Source organism: Capra hircus, chromosome 1, assembly GCF_001704415.2.
Source record: "Capra hircus breed San Clemente chromosome 1, ASM170441v1, whole genome shotgun sequence".
In the NCBI taxonomy this organism is placed as follows: domain Eukaryota; kingdom Metazoa; phylum Chordata; class Mammalia; order Artiodactyla; family Bovidae; genus Capra; species Capra hircus.
This window is the reverse complement of record NC_030808.1, coordinates 71,065,640-71,085,318: the sequence shown is the minus strand read 5'-3', so window position 1 is coordinate 71,085,318 and position 19,679 is coordinate 71,065,640. Positions and strand designations below refer to the sequence as shown.

General features: G+C 38.3%; 1 protein-coding gene and 1 long non-coding RNA gene across 2 annotated transcripts in view; one reads left to right on the top strand and one right to left on the bottom strand.

Annotated features, from left to right (window-relative positions):
* On the top strand, positions 69–13,757 carry LOC108635601. Its single transcript, XR_001917880.1, has 2 exons — positions 69–513; positions 9,507–13,757. It is a non-coding gene; the product is annotated as an uncharacterized LOC108635601 (long non-coding RNA).
* PAK2 (p21 (RAC1) activated kinase 2) overlaps positions 11,736–19,679 on the bottom strand; it is an 83,015-nt gene continuing 75,071 nt past the window's right edge. Inside the window, exons 14-15 of the mRNA XM_018046304.1 lie at positions 16,050–16,187; positions 11,736–15,591 (exon numbers count right to left, since the gene is read on the bottom strand). Of these exons, the coding sequence (XP_017901793.1) occupies positions 15,505–15,591; positions 16,050–16,187 (225 nt within the window). The 3' untranslated portion in view covers positions 11,736–15,504. The remainder of the gene's footprint in view (positions 15,592–16,049; positions 16,188–19,679) is intronic.

The window sequence follows — 19,679 nt, the reverse complement described above, 5'->3', positions numbered from 1 at the left end:
GTGCTCTTCCGCCTCGGCCCCGCCCGAGCCGTGTGTAGAGGGCGGGGAGCGAGGGAGGGCGGCGCACGCTCCCCGGCCCGCCGGGGACGTCTGCGTTTGGTCCCGCCCCGGCACCTCCTTTCTAGCGCAGGAGGGTTGTAGAAACCGGGATCTGAACGTCAGACCGGGTGTGAGGCTTCTTTACATACTGCTCTCAAGTTTGTGAGGGCTTGGCAAACCACAGCTGCCAAGGGGCTAAGACAGACCACAGCTACTATGCGACCTCTCTCTTCACTAGCCTCCCTTTGGCCAAAAGCGAAAGACACGTTGCTGCTCTGGATGCACTGTGAAGCCTGGCCTAGGTTTTTCTTCCCTGGTTTTTCGATGGTGATCTTTCCTCTTGGCATCGCTATGTGCCTCTGTAATACCTGCTTTGCCTCTCTTCGGTTGAGAACACTCCGCCAGGAGGGAAGAGCCTGGGCTTATTCACCGCTATAGCCCCAGCCAGCACCAGTGACTGACTACAGGTGTTTAGTAAGTCTGTGCAATAAACCTAACCGTGCATAATTCGATTGGAATGTACTACCTTTTGCATACATTGCTAGATTTGGTTTTTCATGAATGAGACTGCCTTGTAAGTTTCACATAGTTTTTTCGTATCACGTTTTATGCTATCCTCGAAAGAGAATTTGAGGGGTGTTTTCTATATCCTGAAATAGTTTGTGCAGGACTGGAGTTATTTTTCCTTGACTACTCTAAGAACTTGCTGGTAAAACTGCCTGAGACTTTGTTCTAAATTTCATCCAGAGAAAAGGGAAGAACTAGCCCCATGAAATGGATTGGAGGAGAAGGTACAAAAATAAATGTTCTTTGCACCCTTCAAAAACTGCTTGGTCTACATAACTGTTCAGTTCAGTTTAGTCGTTCAGTCGTGTCCGACTCTTTGCGACTCCATGAATCGCAGCGTGCCAGGTCTCCCTGTCCATCACCATCTCCCGGAGTTCACTCAGATTCACGACCATCGAGTCAGTGATGGCATCCAGGCATCTCATCCTCGGCCGTCACCTTCTCCTCCTGCCCCCAATCCCTCCCAGCATCAGTCTTTTCCAATGAGTCAACTCTTCACATCAGGTGGCCAAAGTACTGGAGTTTCAGCTTTAGCATCATTCCTTCCAAAGAAATCCCAGGGCTGATCTTCAGAATGGACTGGTTGGATCTCCTTGCAGTCCAAGGGACTCTCAAGAGTCTTCTCCAACACCACAGTTCAAAAGCATCAATTCTTCGGTGCTCAGCTTTCTTCACAGTCCAGCTCTCACATCCATACATGACCACTGGAAAAACCATAGCCTTGACTAGATGGACCTTAGTCGGCAAAGTAATGTCTCTGCTTTTGAATATGCTATCTAGGTTGGTCATAACTTTTCTTCCAAGGAGTAAGCATCTTTTAATTTCATGACTGCAGTCACCATCTGCAGTGATTTTGGAGCCCCCCAAAATAAAGTCTGACACTGTTTCCACTGTTTCCCCATCTATTTCCCATGAAGTGATGGGACTAGATCTTCATTTTCTGAATGTTGGGCTTTAAGCCAACTTTTTCACTCTCCTCTTTCACTTTCATCAAGAGGCTTTTCAGTTCCTCTTCACTTTCTGCCATAAGGGTGGTGTCATCTGCATATCTGAGGTTATTGATATTTCTCCTGGCAATCTTGATTCCAGCTTGTGTTTCCTCCAGTCGAGCGTTTCTCATGATGTACTTGCATATAAGTTAAATAAGCAGGGTGACAATATACAGCCTGACGTACTCCTTTGTATCTAGATGTAATGCACAGACAGGTGGCAAGAATACACAGAACAACTATACGAAGTCCTTAAGGCCCAGATAACTAGAATGGTGTGGTCACTCACTAGAGCCAGACATCCTGGAGTGTGAAGTCAAGTGGCTTAGGAAGCATTACCACCAATAAATCTAGTGGAGGTGATGGAATTCCAGCTGAGCTATTTAAAATCCTAAAAGATGATGGTGTTAAAGTGCTGCACTAGCTATGTCAGCAAATTTTGAAAACCCGGCAGTGGCCACAGGACTCCCCAACTCCAAAGAAGGGCAGTGCAAAGAAGTTCAAACTACCACAGAGTTGTGTTCACTTCCCATGCTAGTAAGGTTATGCTCAAAATCCTTCAAGCTACACTTCAGCAGTACCTGAATCGAGAATTTCCAGATGTATAAGCTGGATTTAAAAAAGAGGAACCAGAGATCAAATTGCCAACATTCACTGGATCACAGAGAAAGCGAGGGAATTCCAGAAAAACACCTATTTCTGTCTCATTGATTATGCAAAAGTCTTTGACTGTGTGGTTCACAACAAACTGGAAAATTCTTAGAGATGGGCATACCAGACCATCTTACCTGTCTCCTGAGAAACCTGTATGCGGGTCAAGAAGCATCAATTAGAACCTTACATGGAACGAATGGTTCAAAATTGGGAAAGGAATACAAGGCTGTGCATCTCTCAGCCTGTTTATTTAACTTGTATGCAGAGTACATCATACGAAATGCCGGGCTAGATGAGCTACAAGCTGGAATCAAGATTGCAGGGAGAAATATCAACAACTTCAGATATGCTGATGACACCACTCTAATGGAAGAAAGCAAAGAGGGACTAAGAGCCTTTTGATGAGGGTTAAGGAGAGTGGGAAAAGCTGCTTAAAACTTAACATTAAACAATGTAAAGTGATGCCATGACATCCTCTCCCCACGAGAATGTGACTTTGCAGATACTGAGTTTGATTCAAGAACCGAAAGAGTCCGTGCTTCTGAACAGTCAGATTGTTATATATAATTCTTACAGAACAGTGTAAACCTGAGTGGTCAGTCACCCCATCATGTCTAACTCTTTCTGACCCTTGGTGGACTATAGCCCACCAGGCTCTTCTGTCTATGGGATACTCCAGGCAAGAATACTAGAATGGGTTGCCATTTCCTCTTCCAGCAGACCTTCCCAACCCTGAGTATCACATGGCAGTGGCAAGAATCTGGTTTTTTATGCTCAGCATCATCTATCTTTGAGACCAACAGTGGCAGCAATGCCCTTTAGAGCAAACTCAAGGGCAAGGCAAAACCATGGAAGCCATTTACTTTGGGCAAGTGGGTCATTTCTGCTCCTGCTCTGGATGGCTGCCTTGCCTCAGCTAAGCTAAACCGGTCACTCCATAAAGAATTCATAGCAGCTACTTGTGGTCTTTTCTGACTGATGTATAACTAAATATGTAACAATGCATCTATATTTAAATTTCATTTAAGTTCTCATAAGCTATGTAAACAATAGGGTTACAAGGTGCAGTGATAAAAGAATTTGCCTGCCAATGCAAGAGACACTGGTTCAATCCCTGGGTTGGGAAAATCCCCTGGAGTAGGCAATGACAACCAGGTAAAGAATCCACCTACAATGTAAACAATTAGGTTCCTTCAAAATCAGCTATCCAGGGGCTTCCCGGGTGGCGCTAGTGGTAAAGAACCAGCCTCCCAATGCAGGAAACATAATGAGATTTGGGTTTGATCCCTGGGTCTGGAAGATTGATCCCTGGAGGAGGGCCTGATAACCCACTCCAGCATTCTTGCATGGAGAATCCCATGGATGGAGGAGCCTGCTGGGCTATAGTCCATGGGGTAACAGAGTCGGACATGGCTAAAGCTACTTGGCATGTATGCAAGGACTTCTCCAGTGGTTCAGTGATTAAGAATCTGCCTTGCAATGCAGAAGAAACAGGTTTTACCCCGATTGGAGATCTAAGATCCCTCATGCCACAACTACTGAGCTCACGCACCACAACTAGAGAAACTGGGCACTGCAATGAAAGATCCCACATGAGCCAACAAAGACGTGACACAGCCAAATAAATTTTTTAGAAAATCAGCTATCTATACAGCTGAAGTAAGGCCTACTGAGCTGAAAGTTGTTTCAAGTTAACTCCCTAGGAGTTGATGGGAAAGGCTGAAATTCCAGCTGGGTAATTCTCTTCTGAAAATGAGTTATATAGTATCAATGGAGACAAAGATGTGAAAGGGGATGCCATACATTGAATGTTTTTGTCTCCCCTAAAATTCATAGGTTGAGACAATCCCCAATATGACTGTATGAAGAGGTGGGGCCTTTGGGAGATGATTAGGTCATGAGGGTGCCCTTGTAAGAGAGACCCCGAGGAGTACCTTTGCCTCTTCCACCATGAGAGGACATAGTGAGAAGCAAAGCTATAAATTAGGAAGAGGGACCTCACCAGATACCAAATCTTTGGCACCTTGATCTCAGACTTCCAGCCTGCAGAACAGTTTATAAGCCACTCGGTATATGATACTCCATTACAGCATCATGCACAGACTAAGGAGAAGAGTTATAAAAAACTGCAATCATGCTTTTCACATGCAAGCTATGGCGGCTACTGCTGTGTACACCCATTTTCATTATCAAGTCTGATTTGTCTGGGAAGCAATAGCTTCTTAAAACACTCTTCCCCAGAATCTCTTGCAGCTAGGAGATGCCAAATAACAGTTATGGCCAATGAGATAGAAGCTAAGGGTTTCTGGGACATGTACTTGACTGACATAGACACTACTTCCTGCTTTCCCCTTGCCTTCTGCCCATGTTTCTTCTTCCTGCCTGACGTGAAACCGGAGGTGGAGCAACCATTTTGCATCTGAGTGGCCAGGCATAAGGATACAGGCCTACATGCAAAGAAGGTAGAGTCAAAATAAGGACAAAGTCCAAGTACCTGATGGCATTGCTGAACTCCATGAAACCCAAACCACAAGTGGACTTTTTTTGTGTGACTTAATGCTTGTTCATTCACTCTTGGGTACCTGTTACTTATAGGAAAACTTACTATAATAGCTATATATAAACCAATTTCCAAAGTATGTTTTTTCTTTAAAAAACCCCTTTCAGGAAAATGATTATACAACCTATAAAACAGAGTGTGTCATATTGCAAGTTGGGCAATGCCAGACATCTTGGAATGTGAAGTCAAGTGGGCCTTAGAAAGCATCACTATGAACAAAGCTAGTGGGGGTGATGGAATTCCAATTGAGCTGTTTCAAATCCTGAAAGATGATGCTGTGAAAGTGCTGCACTCAATATGCCAGCAAATTTGGAAAACTCAGCAGTGGCCACAGGACTGGAAAAGGTCAGTTTTCATTCCAATCCCAAAGAAAGGCAATGCCAAAGAATGCTCAAACTACCACACAATTACACTCATCTCACATGCTAGTAAAGTAATGCTCAAAATTCTCCAAGCCAGGCTTCAGCAATACGTGAACCATGAACTCCCTGATGTTCAAGCTGGTTTTAGAAAAGGCAGAGGAACCAGAGATCAAATTGCCAACATCCACTGGATCATGGAAAAAGCAAGAGAGTTCCAGAAAAATATCTATTTCTGCTTTATTGACTATGCCAAAGCCTTTGACTGTGTGGATCACAATAAACTAGAAAATTCTGAGATGGGAATACCAGACCACCTAACCTGCCTCTTGAGAAATCTGTATGCAGGTCAGGAAGCAACAGTTAGAACTGGACATGGAACAGAAGACTGGTTCCAAATAGGGAAAGGAGTACGTCAGGGCTGTATACTGTCATCCTGATTATTTAACTTATATGCAAGTACATCATGAGAAACGCTGGATTAGAAGAAACACAAGCTGGCATCAAGACTGCCAGGAGAAATATCAATAACCTCAGATATGCAGATGACACCACCCTTATGGCAGAAAGTGAAGAGGAACTGAAAAGCCTCTTGATGAAAGTGAAAGAGGAGAGTGAAAAAGTTGGCTTAAAGCCCAACATTCAGAAAATGAAGATCTAGTCCCATCACTTCATGGGAAATAGATGGGGAAACAGTGGAAACAGTGTCAGACTTTATTTTGGGGGGCTCCAAAATCACTGCAGATGGTGACTGCAGTCATGAAATTAAAAGATGCTTACTCCTTGGAAGAAAAGTTATGACCAACCTAGATAGCATATTCAAAAGCAGAGACATTACTTTGCCGACTAAGGTCCATCTAGTCAAGGCTATGGTTTTTCCAGTGGTCATGTATGGATGTGAGAGCTGGACTGTGAAGAAAGCTGAGCACCGAAGAATTGATGCTTTTGAACTGTGGTGTTGGAGAAGACTCTTGAGAGTCCCTTGGACTGCAAGGAGATCCAACCAGTCCATTCTGAAGATCAGCCCTGGGATTTCTTTGGAAGGAATGATGCTAAAGCTGAAACTCCAGTACTTTGGCCACCTGATGTGAAGAGTTGACTCATTGGAAAAGACGCTGATGCTGGGAGGGATTGGGGGCAGGAGGAGAAGGGGACGACAGAGGATGAGATGCCTGGATGCCATCACGGACTCAATGGATGTGAGTCTGAGTGAACTCCGGGAGATGGTGATAGACAGGGAGGCCTGGCATGCTGCGATTCATGGAGTCACAGTCGGACACGACTGAGCGACTGAACTGAAGATATGCAATTTCATGGTATCCAAACAATGATGTACTGGGGCTGTCTTCACATATTTGCAATGTAATTTCCTGAAGATGTATTATGCATACATTTCTCAAAAGATGAAGTACGGGGAAATGGCAGATGGCTCTGGGCAGCATTCTCAGTTCATTAGCCCCCTACCTGCTACTGCATTATCATAAAGGACTGTCCAATGAGTATGGTTTTAAAAAGTGATAGATCACACTTATTGAATGCTTAATATATGCCAAGCACATTCCAAGCATTTTATGTGAAATTAACTCATTTGACCCTAAAAATAAAAATCCGTATGATGTAATAAGCACTTTTATCACCCAAAACAAATAAAAACTATCACTTCATAGTAGCATTTTTAGTACACAGTCTACTAATATGGTTACTAATTAAAAGCATAACTGGTTCTCCCACTGGCAGTAAAATTTTAAATTATACACTCCAGTTTTATTTTTATTTAGAAGAAACTCCCGAACAAATAACTGTATAATGAAACCAATTTTAAAAAAGCTTTAATAAAGCTCTGTTTTACAGTGCTCAGTGATGGATGAAGAAATGTGCAGCAAGAAATACTCAAGTACTTAGATTTGTGTCAAGACTAGGGTCACCTGTGCTTTATAATTAAAATAAATATTGAAACAGGACACACAGTGGGGAATATCAGTAGTAAAATAAGCATATACGAAAGGAAGCAGAAAAGTATTAATATTTGATTGGCTGACAACACAAGTTATATGAAATTGGCTGATCCATGTAGCACCCAACAGCCCATGGCCTAAATTTATTTTTCAATGATGTCTTAGTTTTCGAACATACCCCAAAAGACCTACAGATGAACAAAACAAAAGGCAAAACATTACATACTTTTCATATCATCAAGAGTGTAATGAAAATTGTAGCAATGTCTATAGTAAAAAGTCAAATGGTTAAAGTTTTTTTTTAGAGTTTATTGAAAAACAAAGCTCTTCAACAAAGTTACTAGCAGCAAAATTTATAGTATCCTAAAGAATAAGGAATACTGAATGTGATTAAGATGTCTTCTAGCTTCAACCACAAAACTCCTTAAAGATTTTAAAGACAATACATTAATCAGAATCAGATTGTACTGTTAGACATTCTTTAATCTTATGGCCCAGATCAAATAGTTTTTGAAAATGGTGCACTTCTGTTTTTAAATAAAGGAGAAGTCAGGGTAAACTAGTTAAAAAATTGAGAAAAACATTTTTTTGGGCAATGCATTCATAGCAACACTATGTATCTACAGATCTAAAAATGAAAGACAAAATGTATGTGGTAGTGTTACTCCATTTTGATTGTTAAAAAGGGGGGTGCAGCACAAGGGTAAATTTTTTCACCTGTTACAGAACATACACTGGGATCTGTGGATAAAAAATAATGAGATCTCTTTTAAACAAGTATACCAGAAATTATACATCCACATGAGTGTTGTTCCTTTCAAAATAATCAACTTCTTGGGTTACAAATTTATACAAAGGCTACCAATATATACTGAACATATTCTGTTTTCTATAAAGACAATCTTTTTAGTCTTTTCCTCTAACCAAAAACTAAGATGCATAGGTTAAAATGTTATAATCACGGTGACAGGCTATATAAATCTCTTAAAGAAAAAAAAGAGGTACTCATCAACTCTTAATTTCTGACTAAGAATTTATGCCATTTTTAAGGCTGAGCTGGCTTTCCTCTATCACTCTGCACATTCCTAGATAAGTCTTTCTCCTCTAGGTGCCCATGTTAATATGCTCAAGAACAGAAACATATTTCAGGGCTAAAAATTATCAGCAAGGCAAATCCATTACTCAAATGTACACTGCAAACTAAGTTCTGAAGAAATTTTTAAGAAATTTCTCTTTTTATCCTCATCACTCTTCCTTCACAATTACAAAGTTTACCAAGAGCTGTTTGCATATTTTATATTCAGTGTCGAAAACATAATCCTACTGATTAAAAGCTTACCAAAGCTACACCTACATCACATTCTGAACCTTAGCCTCAAGTAAGTATCTGGTCACAGCATTTTTAAAAATCGATGAATGAAAGTCCCCTACTTGTACAAAGGAAGACTGATAATGAGTGGAATCATGGAAATCCTCAAATACACCAGTAAGCATATTAGTTACCTGTCGAGGAAAGTCATCTTTTTGATGTTTTGAGAATATAGGAAATTCAGTGATTCTGAGATACTGGTAAGGGTAGTTTCAAAGACATGCTGATGGTAGATGCAACATGATAATGAAGAGAAACAGCAAGTCTGGTCTCCTCTTTCCAGCATGCCTTTTTCTGCTGAGGGTTAGACAGAAGGACAGGTAAGAGGCACAGTAGAGTTAGGATCAAAGTGGCTTGGAGACCTAGAGGGTGGCAGAATACAGACAATGGGTCCCTGGTGAGGCTGGTCGCCAAGAGGAAAAACATCTTTCACTGAGACCAAAAGGAAGACAAAGACAAAAACCCACAGAATTTTGGCTGTAAGGGAGAAGTTAAGTGTTGAGATAAAAGGGTTGGGAGTCAGGTGAGAGACAGTTTGGAGTGAAAAAGACAAACGGAAAAAAAAAAAAAAAAGACCTAGGAGTGAAATGAATGAGCAGTGGGCAGCACCGAGAGTCCCACTGAGAATTAAGAAAAATCAGTGTGAAATGTTTAGTGCAGTTCCAGACAGTGTTATACTTAAGAGTAAATAATACCAGAAATAACTAAAAAAAAAAAAAAAAACAAAAACTCTAAAAAAAAAAAGACTTTTTCTAGCTTGAATATTTGTGTCTGCCCCTGAATTCATATACTGAAGCCTTAGCCTTTACTGTATTGAAATTTGGAGATGGAGGTCTTTGGGAGGTCACTAAAGCTAGATGAGGTCATGAGGGTGAGATCTTATGATGAGATTAGTGTTCTTGTAAGAAGAGAGACTGCTCTTTCCAAGTGTACAGAATGGGGTTCAGGGAGCACACAGCAAAATGATGGCCACCTACAGGGCAAAAAGCCTCACAATGAAACTTACTTTGCCAGCATCTTGATCTTCAACTTTCAAGTCTCTGGGACTGTGAGAAATAAATTTCTGCTGTTGAAGCCACTCAGTATATATTCTGTTACGGCAACCTGAGGTAAGGAAAAACTCTTTAATACACCAGGGGAGGATACTGGATTTATGAAACAAGACCAGAAACCTATAAAAAGATCAGAAAGGAAGAATGACCTTTTGGAAATTAAAAACAGGAGGGAGCTCCCTGGCCCGCTAGTGGTTAGAACTTGGTGTTTTTATTGCCCTGGCCCCAGGATCAGCCCTCCTTGGAGAACTAAAAAAAAATCTCACAAGCAGCACAGTGTGGGGGTGAAAAAAAATTAAAACAAGAAGCGACAGGTGATATATGCTCAAAAAAGGGTCAGAGATAAAATCAAGGAAATTCTCCCAGAAAGTTAAAAACAGAGGGCAAAGGGATAGAAAGCAGGAGAGAAAGATAAGAAAAACAGGAGATTAATGCTGGAATGCCAGAAGGAAATAACACAGAGAAAATGTGGCAGTTATTAAAGAAATAATATAAGAATTCACCGGAACTGAAGGAAATTAGTCTTTATCAACAAGGCCCGCCAAAAGCTAAACATATAGACCCTCTCCAAGGTTTCAAGATAAATTTTCAGGACAAAAACTCCAGAGAGGCAGAAAAACGAGTTATATAAAAAGATGTTATCAGAAATGGCAGGTTTTACAGATAAAGTAGGGACTTCAAAATTCTCAAGGAAGTTGATTTCCAACCTAAAATCCTGTATTATAGATTAAATCTGAGACATTTTCAGACATGCAAGGTCTTAAAAATCTTAACCCATATGCACCCTTCCTCAGGACAGTAATGAAAGATCTACTTCTCCAAAATGAAGAACAAACCAAGCAAGAGGAAACAAAAAATCTAAATTCAGTCGAAAAGTGAAAGAGTCTCAGATGCCGGAGGGCAGAAGGCCTGGAGAGCAAGAGCCCAAACTGAAGCCCTAATCAGAAAAAGGAACAGTCCTTATCCGAGACATTTAATTGCATAGAAAACAGCCTTAAGAGGGCTTTTGCGATGAGTATGGAAAAATTTAGTGATGGGAACATAGAAACTTTCAAAGGAAACGAAAAGACAAGATTGACAATAAGAAAAGCAAACAGTTGAACAAGAAATGACATACAGTGATAATAAATTACTCAAATGATCAACACTCCCACATAGTATTGGGTTAAAAACTGACCACTAATCAAATTTTGCCACCCTTCTTAATTGGGAGAGTAGAGAGAGTAAAAATGGGAAAATGGCATGGTAATCAAATTCTAGACTGTAACACTAGGAAGCTTCTAGAGAAAGTAAAACATAGAAATATCAAAAAATGCCAGTATAAGTATATAATTTAGAAATCAGAAAATTAATGCATGCTAATACCAGTTCAAAGTTAAAAGCAGATGCCTCTGTGGAGCAGGACTCTGCAGTGAGGAAGCTAACATCTGAGGATTGGCACTGTTTATTATGACTCCTTAAAGATTATCTATGCATATTATTTTGCTTAAAACCTAAAAAAAAATGAGGCTTAAAAAAGACCTTTCCCTTCACTGATCTACTCCTCTTCCTCCTCTTCAAAAGATAAAGCTTGTTTAAAAATGATTTGCATAAAAAATAATTCTCTAATTTAAAAAAGTCACAAATTTCAAAATAGTAGTAAAGCATGTATCAAGCTCCTACAAATAGTGCTTTTCAATCAAATCAATCCCCCAGGCATTTTTAAACTTTTCCTAGACAAAGGTTTTGAGCATTTGCCATAGTTAAAGAAATACAGATGTCAGAATAACACTAAGCAGTTTTATAGTGTAACAAATATATTTTAAGCAGTCATTGCCTACATCCTCATACTTTTTTACGTACAATTTTGTTTTTTCATCCTGAACTCTGCAATACATCTGTTCTCCATGTTAGGATATCCAACATTCAAATTAAATGTGTATAACAAAATGATGCCTTAGAACACTGCACGTTTCATTTTGAATAAATTTATTCTGAACCTGATTTAGAAGAGGGAAGGCTCATGCTTATTACTCAATGATTTCTGAAAATCTTTCTAATTTGGAGCTCTGTAATACATTCATAGTGCCATGACACGTTTAAAAAATAGTCATCCTTAAAAATACTAGAATGTTCTTTGAAAACCTATTACATATATTCTTTTAAGCTACTCTGATCTAAAGAAAGAATTAAAGTTTATGAAAAGGGAAAATGAACATTAAAAAGTTTATTTCTAGCCCTGAAAGAACAAAATTATTGAACAAGGTCATCAAATACAGCAGTTAATGTCCATGTAACAATTAAATAATTGAATGGGATTAAATTAAAAATAAGTCAATATAAAATTTGAAGACAAAACAGAAAACAAGTTACTTTCACTTAATTCCATTTCTAGCTACAAAAAAACCCAAAAAACCCCCACAAGACATTCCTATCAAAGATGTTCAGTTTCAAAGTTAATTCTGCTTAACACAGAATGAAAGTATGCTTGACAAAGTTATCATACATTTTTTCTCTCCATTTGGCAACATTCTAGAATTGTGAGAAAGACTTCAGTTCTCTCAAGGCCAGGCCGGTGCTCAGTTCTCCTCTGTAATCCTCACAGTATTTACCACGGTGTCTTTGTCAGTGTGGTCAATCAATGTGTTAGTGAGAAATAAAATCCGTGTGTGTATTTTCTTTTTCCCTTTCTTACACATACTCATACACCTGTGGGGAAAAACTGATTTTAACTGTTTCTCTATTGTGGGAGCAATTGAGACACGGAATACAATCTGCTTTTTATATTACTATGAATTTCACTATAAAAAACCTCAAAGAAGTTTAACCAGGACTTCAGCTATATTCTATAATGATTTTAGACATTTCACTTGATATGAATCTCAGTATGTTTTAAAATTTTTAAACTAAAAAAACTAATGCAAAATTTGTAAGCACCCATTTTGTTCTAATTAGAGTTACTGCCTGATCAGATCTAGAATTACTCCAAACTAGAATACAGTATATATAAACAAATATGCATTTATGTGAGCCCTACAAAGAAATACTCATAGGTAGTTTCAAATTGCTCATTAAAGGCACAGGGTCATTTAGGACTGTGGTAACTAGATACATCTTGAGCAGCTTAGTATTTATATATTGAGGGAAAGAGAATTTATGTTACGTGCCAGGCACTCAACACATAAAGACAGAGTTGTGTTAGCCTTCGTTTCTGATGCCAGCACAATCACTCTACTTGTTTTTTACTATTCTAGGTAGGATAAAATATTCAATATTTTCAGGGTTTCCCAGATTTAACTGTCCCTAAAAGCAGCAAAAGGAACAGGAGAAAAAGGAAACTTTTAGACTGCCAGAGAGTCTGAAATATAATAAATACTATAGTAATATTGTCTTAACAACAAATGAAGACTACTAAGGTAATTTTTAGATTTAAATGAGAATTTTCATTCTAAAGTAATGACAAAAAGGGTAAATACGAAAGGAAGTTATTAAGAAAAAACCGTGAATCTTGATTCAGATATAATTTTTCTTGCAACAAGATGTGAACATTTTAATTTAAAATTAATAAATCACAATTCTGTATTGCTTTTAAGATTAAGATTATTCAAAAATGACACAGTTCAGAATTAACCAAAGTATATTTCTATTACAAGTTAGTTTATCCGAGTAAGTAAAGAATAAACCACAGTGTAGCTCCCTTAACCTAGGAGTCAGGTTTTAATGACAAAGTCCGTTGCCAGCAATGGACATGCAGGTAACCATTAGAGAAGTTGTAAATACAAACCCAAACTGCTTTTATAAACTGAAGAGATCTTTGTTGAGTCACAGGCAAAAAAACGGGGTACTGTCACTGCATCCAATTCACATGGTCTTTATGACTGATGTATAGAAGTGCCTTCCAGAGGGGTCACGAGGGTCACAGTTTGTGTCATTTAGTTGGTTTTCTATTTCACTGGTAGCATCTTCTTTATTATAATCCATCCAGACAACTATTTACAAAGAATGTCCAAATCTGGAACTCAAGAGACACTGTAGCTTTCCACCAGATAAACCAGCTTTTTCTGTAATTTAGTAATAGCTATAGAAGGCCAATATAATCCAGAGAAAAATAAAATCAACAATCAAACTGAAAACAGAGACCATTAAGTGCTTTAGATACAAATTCCATGAATTATTTTACTTGTTTTTGTGTAACCTTCCAACATTACATTACCAATTAAAGAAAAAAAAAAAACAACCACCACCAGCCATTTCTATCCTTATACCTACCTATACCTTAACAGAAATATGGTGGGAATGATAGGAAATAAAACTCTATCAGTTCTCCTAATGCACTTCAAAACATCAAAATTATTTTTATTCACAATTCGTACTATTGCAGGATGGCAAGTAGGTGTGAAGTCAATTATGAGTGAATGGTGGGAATAAAGAGCCAGAACCAAACCACAGATTTTTCTTTCACGTGGCTCTCGCCATGTCAGAAGGGAAATGCTGCCTTCAAAAGCCACACAACTGAAATGGCCAGCGAGGGCGAGGACAGGAGAGGGAGGGAGGTGATGGGCGCTCTAACAATTAGTGCTACAGGCCACAGACCTTTCTAATCTTTAAAATAAAAACAGCGTTGCTATTAACAAGCACATGTCACTATCCCTTCTTTCTCCAGTTCTTTACATGAATATTATTTACTTATTTGAAAAAAATCAAAAGTAACTCAACATCTCAAATGACCCATGAATTTACCAAGAAGTACTTTGTCACTTAAGTTCTCACAGACAGTAGAATGCTGATAATGGGTTGGGAACAATGTTTATCACAAATCTCTACAGTTTACTGGTCAGAAGCTGCATCTCTAAGTAACTAACATTTCTCTTCCATGAATATAATCTTATCTAATTATTTTAGAGCTCACCAAGGTTCAAGTCTCTCACTTTGTTAACTCCAAATATTTTTCACCTTTAAATGGAAAAAAATAGTGAAGTTTTAAAATTTAAAATTCAATGGTTATTATATTATTTGCCCAGGGAAGGGAGAGGGAGGAGGAGGGTGAGAGAGGGTTAATTAAAAAACAAACAAACTAGCTAAACTTACAACATATACAGAAACTTATTTCCAAAATGAAGGGGGAAAAAAGAGGGAAGAGGAAAGCAGCGGATCAAAGTCCTAAAGCAAAGTCTGAGGACACAGGAAGGGGAAAAAAAAACCCTCTAAGAATGTATAGTGAATGGGATTCTTTTTTTTGTTTCAATGATTTAGTTATAAATATAGATTATTAGTCTTCTCTCTATACATGTAACAAATGCCAAACAACTCACTACCATGAAATTTCTAAAATTGACTCTTTCACATTTGCTAAAAACAGGTAAAAATCACATACTTTTCTTCCCTTCAGCTCAAATTCTAAACTGAAATATTACATGTAACAATAGTTGGTTGCAACTTCTATACAAAGTTAAACCATACTGAGTTCCTTTGCCAATATAAGGAGCTACATAATTTCCATCACACTTGCCTCCAATTTAGGCATAAGAAACACTTCTCAAAGCAATTCAAAAGGAGAAAGTCAAGGAAAAAGAAAGCTATGAAGAAGAGAGAAAAGAAGACTAGCAGATAAAACAAATACTCTGAAAAACTCAAATCTGCCATTCAAGTATTGAAAACAGCCCAAAAGGGACAATGAATGGGATCTATTATAATGATATCAGAAAAATAAAATGCAAATCTCAAGCATGATAAATGGCCCTGACGGGCTTTCTGCACAAAGACGTAAGGCTAGTGATTCAGTCCACAATTCCTTTTGGACCCTAAAGTTGTCATTCTGTTTTGCAATTTTTTCTTGGTTGTCTTCAGGAAGTAGTAGTTTATTTTTTTTTCTCCAGGTTATGCAGACCATTTCTTTAAACCCCCAAAGAATAATACTTTTCATATATTAAAAGACTTCTTTTAGAAAATGGAAAAAAGAATATGAGGCCACGGCAATGATGTTAACGGTTACTCTTCATTGCTTCTTTAGCTGCCATAATCAGTGGTGTCAAGCTGGATAATGGCTTGGCCAGTTTCAGGAAGGGATGCTGCCAGGAAGAGCAGGAAAAAATAAATGTGTAAATATCACAAGTTTAGAAGCCAAATATTTTTTTCTAGTAAGCCCTAAAGACTACTTTATAGATCATAATTCACTTAACAAATATTTCAACACCTATATAAAAATCAACAAAATCAATATATCACTTTTATGGTTGAAAGTGTATTCTTTTTAGTTCTTCCAGTACTACAAAAACTCAGTTAAATGATTCAGATACCCATGACGGCAATGAACTGGTGTGAGAACTGGTAATATGTAAAAACTCGTATTCTTATTCCAATGTTATGGATATTTTATTCCCAGCAGATAAAATCCGAAAATGCAGCAGCTGCCACGCTGCTGATGATGAAAGAACAGTGAAATATACTTATTAACCCTATGAAAACTTTCTGCTGGCTATTCAAATAAGTCAATTTTCCCCCCAAATAGTATTCTTTCCAAACTCACCTGTAACAATTCTCTGGCTGAACCCCTTTTCTCCACATCCATCTCCAAACATCGATTTAAGAAATCCCGAAATATTGGGGACAGCTTCTCTGGATTCTGAAGTTCTGGGGTTCCATTAGTTGCTATCAGGTACAAGGCCTAAAAACACAAGAATAATTTTGACAAACTTGAGACAGTTCAACAAAGTGAGAGAGTACTTTAAAAGTTACTTAAAGACAACGGCATACACACTAAAGTAAGGTTCTTATTTCTACCCATTTTGGTTAAATATTTTAAACTTTATATTTAGATGTTATATTTCCCTGACTTCTTTTTCAAAATTATCTTCACCCTTTTCTCTTTTTGGATTACAAATACACACTGGCAAAAAAAAACTATTATAATACATAAGGGTATAAAGAAAAATGACCACAATTTCACAATTAACAAATAGTATCTCATTTATCTTTAAGATTTTTTCCCCAAGTTATACAACATTTTAAAACAATGAGATTTGTTGAAACCTTTTCTAAAAAATTTTAAACTAGCTACATCTAAATAACTACAGATAAACAAATGGAACACATAGGATTTTTAAGGCAGTGAAAATACTCTTTAAGATACTTTAATAAAGGACACACTATTCAGTATACATTTGTTCAAATCCACAGGATATATGAATGACATCAAGAGTGAACCCTAATATAAATTATGGAATCCGTAAGATAATGATGTGTGAATTTTAGGCCATTCTGTCAGGTCTGTAGTGCTATCTCATTTTTGTTTTAATTCTTTGAAAGTGAAAGTAAAGTCACTCAGTTGTGTCCGACTCTTTGTGACCCCACGGACTGTAGCCTACCACACTTCTCTGTCCATGGGATTTTCCAGGCAAGAGCACTGGAGTGGGTTGCCATTTCCTTCCCCAGAGGATCTTCCAAACCCAGGGATGGAACCTGGGTCTCCTACATTGTAGGCAGACGCTTTACCATCTGAGCCACCAGGGAAGTCGCATTTAATTCATTAGCAACTCACTAACGATATGATGTTGAACATCCTTTTACGTGCCTTGTTTGCCACCCGTGGATCTTCTCTGATGAGCTGTCTGTTCAAATCTTTCACTATTTTCACATTAGGATGTTCTCCTTGTTGAATTCTAAGAGTTGTTTGTACGTTTTGGATAACACTCTTTTTATCAGATATGCATTTTAGAAATATTAGGAAATATTTTCAGTATTTGCGACTGGTCATTTCATTCTCTTAACAATGTCTCAGAGAAGATTATTCCAATTTTAATGAAGTCCAATTTATTATTTCATGGATCATACTTTGGATAAAGTATCAACTCAAGGTCACCTAGATGTTCTACTGAATTATTTAAAGATTCTGCTGTATTACCAAAATGCCATCAAAAAAAGGATATCAGTTGACACAAATCATCCATATATGAGTGCGTCCATTTCCTTGTTACCTAAGTTCACTTCTCTTTACATGACATTTCCTTCCAAATTTTCATTTAAAAATTTCATTCTAAGAAATAATCTCTGAGCTAGCAGTTATTTTCAAGTTAAGATCATAACAGTTATGAGCCTCGACACTTTCATCAAAAAGGATTAAGAGGGAAGCCCACACCTATGGTTGATTCATGTTGCTGTTTGACAGAAAACAATGAAATTCTGAAAAGCAATTATCCTTCAATTAAAAGAAGAAATAAATTGAAAAAAAAAAAAAAGCAGTTGCATTAGGTATGTCTCCTTTCCAAATACTTAGTAACCTTTTCTCCATTTTAGGATAAATCTTATTACAGTCCTTATTTTCATTCATATTAGTGATTATAAGCAGCCCAGGTCTCCCAGTCATTCCTCAGTTTCTCCATACTAATACCCATTTGGTTCAGTATATTCCCCTTTCTGGGTCAAATTTTTTCATACAGTTCTCCCTGTTCATGGCAATTTCAGTATACAAAGATGCTTGTTACGGTTCCCTGATGTCTTCTTTGATGTTCTTGTCCGTTCGCCTGCCTCAGCCACACACATCGCATGGTCACATGCTATGCCATCAGTATCAGTAACTGCAACTATTAAATCTCAATTGTACTCTATCTCCTAGCTTTCTCACTCCTAGTTCCCCAATGCCAGTAATTCTTTGACTCCAAAGGACTTAAATTCCCATTGATTTTCCAGTGTCTATCATCCCTTTCACACGATCACTTCTTTGGCCTTCTCATACTTCATAGTATTCACTTGGCTAAACATGGTTAAAATTCTGCCTACATCTTGCCTATACCTATGCAGCTAAGTATGGGGGAGGAAAAAGATATACCCCTGCTACTAGCATCACTAACCTCACAGGGGGCCTTAGGGCTTCCAGCATTCACACTAGATATCCCTGTCTCACTCACTCTCCCACTCTGCTGTCTCTGTTCCAAGACACCATACATTACACTCAGTTGTCATGTGTCCTAAGGCTCCTCCTGGCTACAGCAATGCCTCAGACTTTCTTTTTGACAACTTTGATAGTCTGGAGGAGTACTGGTCAGGTTTTATATTGTATGATGCCTCTCTACTGGAATTTTTCTTTATCTTTTTCTCTCAGGATTAGACTGAGATCAAAGTTAAAGAGTGCCAGGGCTTCCCTGGTGGCTCAGTGGTAAAGAATCTGCCTGCCAATGCAAGAGACACAGGTTCAATCCCTGTGTCTGAGACAGTCCGGGAATATCCCTGGATAGTCTGGGAATATCCCACCTGCCGCTGAGCAACTAAGCCCATGTGCCGCAGCTACTGAGCCTGTACTTTAGAGCCTGGGAGCAGCAACTCTTGAAGCCTGCGCACCCTAGAGCCTGTGCTCCGCAACAAGAAAAGCCACCGCAATAAGAAGCCCACTCTCCACAACCAGAGAGCAGCCCCTGCTCACTGCAACTAGAGAAAAGCTTGGGCAGCAAGCAGCGAAGACCCAGCACAGAAAACAAAAGAAATCAATAAACTAATTTTAAAAAAGAGTGCCATTTGCATGACATCATATCAAAGGTGTATACTATCAGCATGATTTACCACTGATGATACGGAGTTAATCTAAGCCTGGTTTAGGTAATGTTTGTTAGGTTTCTCCACTGGAACGTTATTCCTTTCTCCCCCTTTTCAAACTGTGCTCCTTGGAAGGAAATTCTCTGTTTGCAGCCTACACTTAAGGAAAGGGGAGTTAGGCTCCATCTCCTTTGAGGTGGAATACCTACGTACTTTATTTGGAATTCTTCTGAATGGGAGATTTGTCTCTTCTGCCATATTTAATCACTTTTGTTGTTTTACATACACACAGGCTCTTTCCTCCTGTCACTGTTATATTTAAACAGTTTTATTTCTTTAAGATACTTAGATAAGAAAAATACTGTCCATATATATCAACACAGTTACTACTTCTCATGCTCTTCATTTCTTTGTGTGGAGCCACATTATCTTCTTCTTTCTGCTTAAAAGACTTCCTTTAATATTTCTTGTAGTATAGATCCACTGGTGATAAATTCTTTCAAACTTCTGTATGTCTGAGAAAACTTTTACCTTAGTTTTTACAAGATTATTGGCTGCAGATTTCTTGGTTGACTGGGTTTTTTGTTTTAAAACTTTGTAACTTATATCAAACACATATGAGAACACCTAA